This window comes from Anoplolepis gracilipes, chromosome 2 (genome assembly GCF_047496725.1).
Source record: "Anoplolepis gracilipes chromosome 2, ASM4749672v1, whole genome shotgun sequence".
In the NCBI taxonomy this organism is placed as follows: Eukaryota; Metazoa; Arthropoda; class Insecta; order Hymenoptera; family Formicidae; genus Anoplolepis; species Anoplolepis gracilipes.
In genome coordinates this window covers 15,916,734-15,925,694 of record NC_132971.1, presented here as the reverse complement: position 1 = coordinate 15,925,694, position 8,961 = coordinate 15,916,734, and the positions used below count along the sequence as shown (strand labels likewise).

The following is an 8,961-nucleotide window of genomic DNA, read 5'->3' as shown; positions in this document are numbered from 1 at the left end:
GATTGCGTTCGAAAAATATCGCTCGTGTGCATACCATAGAGCATAGAGGAAAGAATATCAGCTGGCAAAAGAGAGCGTCGCAAGTCATGTGATCTAATCAGCGTCAAGCTAGATTAATGCTGATTGGATAGCACGGCGCTTTCGACGTTTGCGATGCGACATACGACTAATGTAGAATGACCTTAAAGGGCCGTCTACAATAAGTGTTGTAAGTCGTAGGCCGCAAGAAATTAACCAATCACAGTTGACCTTAGAGAAGAATATCGAATATCATTGGTTAATTTCTTATGGCTTATGACTTACAACACCTATTGTAGACGGCCCTTAAGGCGCGGGACAAAAAAACGACGCGGTAGCCAATCAACTTAAAATTTTTCCATAAGAGCGAAAGATTGATTGACGTCATTTTTTGCCGCGTGCAAGGTACCAAGTTTATACTGTATTTGTGTGTATGTGTGTGTGGTGTGTACACGCGCCTGCGTATGTAAAAAGAAAACGAGAGTGAGATATCTTCTGTATTTAATTTTGTTTAATTTTACCACTTCTTTCATTAATTTTTTCTTAATATATTTATAAAGGATTTTATTTTGGACAAAGAAAGATATACATTTTTTTTACATAGTATATATTTTTTTGTTTAAATTTACTTACATCACAGAGAATTCTCAAAAATTATACAAATCTTCCTTATATAATATATTTTTTAATATATAAATATATAAAGGATTTATATATTTTTTATCAATCTTTCTCAATATATTTATATTTATATTTTCTTAATATATAAATCTCTCAATATATATTTGAATATAAAATGATTTTTAACAATGTAATATATAAGTGAAGTCATTCATGAAATTTTCAGAATCAATTGTTATTTAAACTTGTTACAATAACTGTCTAAAATGAACAGACGATAACCACATACAATTTAAAAAAAAAAGTGTTAATATTTTTCAAAATAAATCATATGCTTCTTCGTCATTTTTTATGCTAAATTTTTATGCTATCACATTAAGGCTTAAGTGACCAATGCGGCCACGTTTGAATTTCACTATATAGAGCATCCCCAGGACTTAAAGTTTTCGAAACTTGTCGGTGACCTAACAGTTTATAGTCGGAAGCAATTTTACCAGCTTTGACACCGAGCTCTATAATTTTTTGCGCAGCATGTAATTGTGCTTTTGGTGGTTTGACCGCATTGAATGTACCGATAAAAGAGATGCCGATGCTTCTGTTGTTAAAACCGAAAGAATGAGCACCGACGTAATCCCAACTCCTGCCAACGTATGCGAGACCATCGCCTCCGACGAGGAAATTGTAAGCGATATCCGACCATTTTCTAGACTCGATATGAAAAGTCTGAGCAAATCTCACATGGAATGTACATGTCGATTGCGTGTCGCAGAAGTCTGTAGCTGTATGACTAATAATTACATATGGTACTGGTAGCTTCAATTTTGTCAGAGGTTCCGAGGGCGGTTGCGCCCCCCATTCGTTCCTCTCGACAAAACGTACAGAAGTTACTACTACACCTGAAAATTATAAAAACAACATATATAATATATATATATATATAAAATATATTATATTCAAAATATATTATACATAATATTACAAATGGATTAGAAACTTGTTAATTTTGTATTGAATATAAATATATCAAGAAATATAATATATATTATAATCCATATTTTAACAATAAACTCTGATACATTTCCGAATGAAAATATAAAATGTTTTACAACGTTCGATTATATTTATTTTAATCGCGAAACTTAGAAACATACTTCTCCTACATGAATAGATAAAAGAAATAATGCAAATAATGAAGAATGTAAAGGACAAATTAAAACAATTTTGCGGTATAGTACAATATGATATTTATCTCATGTTGAATCTGTAAATTTTCCAGGCTATAATTACCCTCGAGCGATGAGTCTGGAATTTCCGGGAAAACTGGCTTTGCCGGTGCGTCCGTATAACGAGCAAAATGTACAATAGCGATCACTATGGCAGTTAGAAATATTAAGGCTAACGTGCACGACAAAACTGCACATCTCCACGTCCACAGCCATTGCGTCACTAAAATAATTACAAAAGCTATATTAAATACAACAGTAACAGAGAGCTTTAAGCAGCCTCTATTAAACGTACAGTATTCTATTAAATATACAATACTTTATTACACATACAGTACAATCGATTGTTACCTTTATTTAATTCAGTATTTTGTGGAAAAGTAGGTCTGTTGCTAGCGACTTCGTCATCCTTATTCGTCGACAAGTCCGAAACGTTGGCATCGGAAACACAGGCCTCGAATTTGCTTGTCTCTGGTATGGAAGTGGGGTTCGTATAAACAAACTGCTTTATGGTAACTGGACCCTTGTAGAAGGTCTTGTTACCCAGATGCACGTTCGTCGAATTCTTGACGCATACATCGCCGAAGTTGGATGGATCGGCATTCGGGAGGACGACATCGCCATTCGTGGTGGCGACCGCTTGATGTGTTTGAACGATAGTTGATGATATTGGCAGATCCGTGATCCAACCGCCACTTTGTTCAATATCCGTCTCCTCTTCCTCATCGTCGTCATCTACGTCACTGCACTGCGTAGAGGAATCTCCAACACTACCATTGCCTGGAACGACTACCGCGGTTTCCTTCGGCGGTTCTGCAACCTCGCCGCGAAATTTGTCGACCACGTGACTTTCGACGGACACAATGGCACCGTTCGCGTGATCTTGCTCCTTCTGATATTGATGATTATCGTCGGACGTCTGCTGCTGCTGTTGTACCAATGTCACCATGCCCATGCACTATATGGTGAACGCACTTTCATTTTTTACATTAGAAATATCTTGTAATGCGATATGCCGAATGTAATAAGATAAGATTCTATTATTATTTTCAAAATAGTCGCAATTATATATAAGTATGTTTCAAAATAAAATTACCATTATACATACTGTATTGACAATAATAATTTTGTTTTTGCAGATTTATAGAAATCTACATCGATTGCAATGAAGACAAAAAGAATATATATATCTATAGATAACTGGCCTTCAACTGTAAAACATCTATAACGAATTGATTTTCTTAATAAAATGTAATTATATGAACACCGATTATCCGAAATGGTACATAGCGCGCTGAATGCATGTGGACTAATACTCATCGTTGTAACGTCATATTCGTCGAAATATCATATTCATCATATCGCTATAAGTAAATATTACAATGGAAAATTTTTAATTAATCGTGATTAGTTCAGATTGGCATTTGATTTTACTAAGTAATTTCCTGCTATGTATCTTTTCACAAATTATATATTCATTATAGGAACAAAGTTCATTATGAATAGAAGTGAAGACGTATGCATGCAACACGCATCACGTTTAGAACGTGATCGTCGATAAAATAAAAAAAATCGGAGAAAGACCTCACACTCGAAGCGCACTCGCAATCGTTATATTTTTCAAATCGGTGCAACTGATTGAAAATAACCCGATTTATTCATTAAATTATAAGGAAAGATTGACACTCGAAATTACCTCACACAAATCATCGTTCCTGCTGGCAGTGGTCACTTTGCCAACACCAAGCCCACCATTGATCTATGACGACATCTAAGGCACCGTCGTGTGGAAGATATTTCGCGGAAAGGAAAACTTCATTCGAGTTAAACCCGAGCTTTTGACACCTCGTCGAATCACTTGCTCTATGGGAAAATTAAATTTTTGTTTCACGGGAACAAAGTACAATCCGCATACGAACTCAACTGGGGAACCACTATCGGTTATCTTTGTTGATCCTACGACACTGTCAGACAGATATTAGTGTGGACGATGACGCCATGCGGCTGCTGAAGGACGACGCGGCTTGGAGGTGGAATCGTGGAAATGCTTGTTCTCACAGGAGTTGCAAAAATATATAAAGCAAAACAAAGAAAAGTGGACATGAAAACTGGTATAGTGCGTCCCCCGACAGCCTCGCACAATGTCCTCTAATTCGAATATCGTGAACTTTCGTACACGGATAATGACATCGCAAGAGTCACCATAAGTTTGTTCGTTTTAGCTAAACTTTTTGCATTTTTCATTTTTTCTTTAGAATTTCTAAATATATATCTATCATTTTAGTTCAGCTAAAAAAAAACAAACCTTATGTCACGCGCAATTTACGTCACTCACCCACTTGGAAATCATACTGCGTACTTTATAACAAAATTATCGTAAGACGAAAAAGAGAGAAACTCTATATTTTATATATTTTTGCGTTCAATGTCCATTTTTACCGAAAGAAATAGCAATTACGGCCGTAGGATGTTTTGGTGCTCATCAGCACTGGCTAATCAGATTGTTGACGAAATTAAAATATACTAGAATAATGGCGGCATTATCTCCATTCGATATGACTCGTAACAGACTGCTGTCGTGCTGTCGAACATGGTCAGAAATCGCTAGCCCCACTCTCTACCTCTTTCTCTCACAATCAACGGTGACTGTAAACGATATGATGCGTAGCTCATGTCTGTATGATAATATTGCTTTATATGATTCTTGAGTTTTTCACGGAACCGGATGAATCTATATTTTTTGTCCGAATATGTTTATAGATTTCTAGCACATCTGAATGATAAAAATATTTTTTATGTTATTTTTATTATATAAAACTTTTTGACTTAAGAGATAGATGTGCGCGCAAAATTTTTTTTATGCAATTATATTCATTAATCTCAAATTATCATATATATTTTCAAAAAATTTAAAAATGGAAGAAGAATATGTAGTACAAAGAAAAAAGAAAGAAGTCTCTTTTTATCTTAGAAAAATAAATATATATTTAATTATATAATTACATCATAAACCGTTTTATGTTCAATTTAATCGTAAGATTATCTTCTCTGAGAAGAAAACGTTTATGCTACTACATTTTTTCAGAGATTAAAAGATTGCTTATTAAAACAATAAACTTTAGATAACATACGATTTTTTTCTGATTGCGAGTAAAAACAATATTAAAATAAAAGTAGAATGCCAAGATATTAATATAAACATTTTAAAATTAATGTAAACATCTTTGATAATATTTTGCTAAAAATATATTTTATATATCGAATAATATATAAATCATCGAACTTGTAAATATTCAACATAATCATAACGAACAAACCAACAATAAGTGAAAATGTGATTAAATGCGCGCTATATCAATGATACTTTCGCAATACTATGTAAAATATAAATATATATGTGATATATGAAATACATGCGAATACGCACCGACGCATTTGTATAAGATATATCCTACAACCTCAATCTATCTTTTTTATGCTACCGCATATTACGATAACGATAGAAGTTTTTATATCGTAATTGATATCATATATTGAATTTGAATTCGCTATTGCATCAATTTTAGTTATATAAAATTGCAGGATTTAACTAAAATCGTAATATACGATACTTGACAAAAATCTGAGCACATCCTTCGAAAATTGTGTTACATCCAGGAAGAAATAAATTTAACCAACTATTTCCATTAGATTATTTGCAGCAATGGAAAAAAATAGTTCAGATCATAAACCGACAAAAGAAAGCATGCAAGTATAGTGAATATGGGACTGAAATTCCTTGTCATTTTCAATCATTCAGTTTTCTAAGCTCATCTTCTTACATTTATTGCGTTCGAGAAAGCAAATCTGAAACGTTTGGAATGCTCTTTTACTTCATTCTATCTTTTGTTACTAAAAATTGAATAAAGATAGAATAAGATAAAAGAACATTTTGACGTCTCAGATTTTCTTTGCCGAATAAAATAATTGTATACTCAGAATTTGTAAAGTGATTATAAAGTCGTCATTTTGATGAAAGTAGAATAAACTCTAAATTGTATATTTTATGAAAGAAAAAGCTATATTTTTTAAAATAATTAAGTAATTTTAAATTTATATTTCTTACATATTTAGATTAATAAAATAATTTTGGAAGTTTATTATTCGTTTAATTTAGTTCAAACTAAAATTTAATTTTTAATTCGGACATAGAATGTTAGACTTTTGTCAAGTATTATATATATGACCAGATTTCTTACGTAAAATCAAATTGTAGATTTTAATTCTTTTTTCAGGAAAATAGGAAATTCGCAAAAAATATTTTTAAAATGTAAAAACAATTATAAATATATATATATATATATATATATATTTTTTTTTTACACACAATTTATGTAAAAAATATTAGGATTTTGTAAAAATCTGGATGCAGAGAGATCTGGAAGGGAGACCTTGTTGAGAAAGAATTATCTGTTTGTAATTCAATTCGTTTAAGCAAATAACAAATTATTAATGTATATATAAGGTACAACATATAAATTAATGATTAGAGAGATTAAAAGTTATTAAGAAATTTAATATCACATCATTAAATCAATATAATTATCGAGTTTTATTGAAGATAACACAGTGAAAGTGATTCTTAGAGTGTGTAGCAAGTGTAATATTGGTAATATGTATATGTATGCAGCAACAATGTTTTGTGTCTTCTAAATGTATTCAATAATTATTTTGAATATCTAAATCTTTTTCTGTATCATAATAGGAAAAAAAATTTTATATATTAATATCTTAATAATAAATAATTAATACATCCTGTCTGTGTCTCTCTTTCTAGCATTAAAACTCTTGCGATAATAATTCTATATAACTATAATATAATACGCATCTTTTTTTTTTTCCTATTAGCAACATTGCAATAATTTATAATTAAACTGACGCAGTTCACATTAATTCTATAACTGGTGTGGTAAGTAGGTTGTAGCCTTGTCTTTTCTTAAAATTATGTATCTAATTTCCTATTATATTGTGAAATCACTATATAATATAGTATGCAAAATTCTATTAATTTAATGCATCAGGTTCCATTTGAATGTTATCCCACTTGGTCCAACAATTTTTCCATGTTGACAAGTTGGTCAGAAGGTTTTTATATGATCTTCAATATTAGACACTGTCATCTAATGAATAGAAAAATATAATATCTTTGTTTTAAAAAGTTATTTTGATGTTACAAATATATTATAAAAGTATTACTTTTTTAAATCATATGAGATGTGCAGTATCTTAGACACTAATAGTCATTATACATAGTAAAATATAAAATTTTTCTTTTCTTACCATGATACCACCATTTTGTCTTTTTTGGATTCTTGTTGCAAGTTTTAACATAAAATGTATTGTCAGGTGGCCTCTTCTGCATAAAACAATATTTATATTATTTGTTATTTGCATATTTTATTACAGATAAATATTAAGACTTATACATGTATATTCATATATTTATATACTTAGTAAATTATACCTTCTCTTTACAACTGCTTAACATGGAAACAATACTCAAGCAAATGCTTTGCACGCTGAGAGCAGGAGACCAATCTTCTGTTAATATGGACAAACAAATATGACCATTGCTATAAACATGTGGGTGTACAGGAATATTTCCACCAATGAAAGTCACTTCTGGTGAATCAAACGGATATTTAGAACTGAATTTAAATTGAAGTTGAAATTGTTCTCCCTCATATAGCGTCCCTTTAGCACCTTCCATATGAACAATCCATTGTGTTAAATTCTGTCCAGCTGATTCTCCATCTACATGTACACCTGGTGGTGGCTCGCGTATTAAAGACATCAATTCCTTCTGGAGTCTTCGCTAAAATATTAAATAAACTCTTATGTAACATTTTATATATAAATTATTTTATAAATACTTTATTTAAAAAAATATACATATTACATATTAAAAATATATATATATATATTAGTTTTCATTCTTTTTAAAAAATAATTTTATTTTAGAAATTTCTATACCTACATTAATATTTTAAAATTAAAACATAATTTGAATAATTAAATTATTAATAGTAATAATAATTATATATATAATTAGTAATAATTAGCTATTTTAAAAGATATATTATTTCCATTATAAATAATCTAAAGTATTAATAGTATTAATTAGTAATAATTAAAAAAAAAGAAAATATATGACAAAAATTAATTTATTAAAATATAAATCAATAATGATTAAATGAATAAAAATAAAATAAAATTTTTTTTTAATGCATATTTATTTGTTACTAATAACATAATTTTTGATGAAAAACGTACATGAATATTTTGTCACTGAGGTCATACATTTTAGATTTCGTTCACAATGTCCATTACAGAACTATGTTCAGTTATTCGCGTTGAAAAAGAAAGATTGAAAAGATATTTTTTTAAATATTTTTTTGCAGAATTATAAACATTCACGACACGTCGCGACAGGCATGCTATCTCGATCGTTCTGACATATATATAAAAATCGTTAAAAAAAAAAATGGAAACGGACGTACCTTCGACGGGGACGTTGCTGCCATTGTCGTTAAACAGCTCTCCATCGAAATACATAACCGTGGTTTATCGCGACGCGATCGCTTGATTATCGCGTGTACTTTTCTTTCTCAAAAAGAAATGTATCCACCTCGAAAGATCAGGGGTTTCATATTTTTTTCACGGTCTCGTCTTATATTCTCGCGGTCAAGGTGAAAGAGCGGAGGGTGATGATAGTTACACTGGAAACGCTATGACAGCGTTGACAGATACGTTCACGAAATACGGCGAACCATGGCGAACGCGAACAGTCGCGAGGTGCGAAGCGCACGATCGTCATACATATATACGCATATATACATACATATACGATAAATGATACGCGTATATATAGGGTGTTTCACATCGAGTTATTATAAAATATTTTCTCTTTCAAATAAATTCTGAAAAAAAGACGAAAATATAATTTAAATCAAGCTAACGTTGAGAAAATCTTAAAACCCTCGGAAATATTTCATTTCTCATCTGGACATTACATGAGTTTATACATTATATTCATTATATTGAGACCGATCGTGATAAT

General features: G+C 30.8%; 2 protein-coding genes and 1 long non-coding RNA gene across 7 annotated transcripts; 1 reads left to right on the top strand and 2 right to left on the bottom strand.

Moving 5' to 3' along the window:
- Nucleotides 1–825: 825 nt before the first annotated feature.
- On the bottom strand, nucleotides 826–4,516 carry LOC140663181 (peptidoglycan-recognition protein LC). 5 transcript variants are annotated; one of them, XM_072887161.1, is made up of 5 exons: nucleotides 4,198–4,516; nucleotides 3,559–3,826; nucleotides 2,214–2,820; nucleotides 1,927–2,085; nucleotides 827–1,535 (listed from the first exon to the last, which is right to left on the bottom strand). In XM_072887161.1, exons 3-5 carry the CDS (start codon nucleotides 2,815–2,817, stop codon nucleotides 1,015–1,017), a joined length of 1,284 nt encoding a protein of 427 aa, XP_072743262.1. In that variant the 5' UTR covers nucleotides 2,818–2,820; nucleotides 3,559–3,826; nucleotides 4,198–4,516; the 3' UTR covers nucleotides 827–1,014. The 5 variants fall into 5 exon arrangements, with proteins under 5 accessions (XP_072743263.1, XP_072743266.1, XP_072743262.1 ...); XM_072887163.1 differs by having other exon boundaries at nucleotides 4,302–4,516; XM_072887164.1 differs by having other exon boundaries at nucleotides 3,559–3,725; nucleotides 4,302–4,516.
- LOC140663185 (uncharacterized) lies at nucleotides 2,711–4,146 on the top strand. Its single transcript, XR_012046236.1, has 2 exons — nucleotides 2,711–2,827; nucleotides 3,002–4,146. It is a non-coding gene; the product is annotated as an uncharacterized lncRNA (long non-coding RNA).
- Nucleotides 4,517–6,429: 1,913 nt separating the features above from the next.
- LOC140663183 (ubiquitin-conjugating enzyme E2 W) lies at nucleotides 6,430–8,728 on the bottom strand. The gene is made up of 4 exons (XM_072887168.1): nucleotides 8,402–8,728; nucleotides 7,366–7,716; nucleotides 7,182–7,257; nucleotides 6,430–7,021 (listed from the first exon to the last, which is right to left on the bottom strand). Exons 1-4 carry the CDS (start codon nucleotides 8,444–8,446, stop codon nucleotides 7,008–7,010), a joined length of 486 nt encoding a protein of 161 aa, XP_072743269.1. The 5' UTR covers nucleotides 8,447–8,728; the 3' UTR covers nucleotides 6,430–7,007.
- Nucleotides 8,729–8,961: the final 233 nt, after the last annotated feature.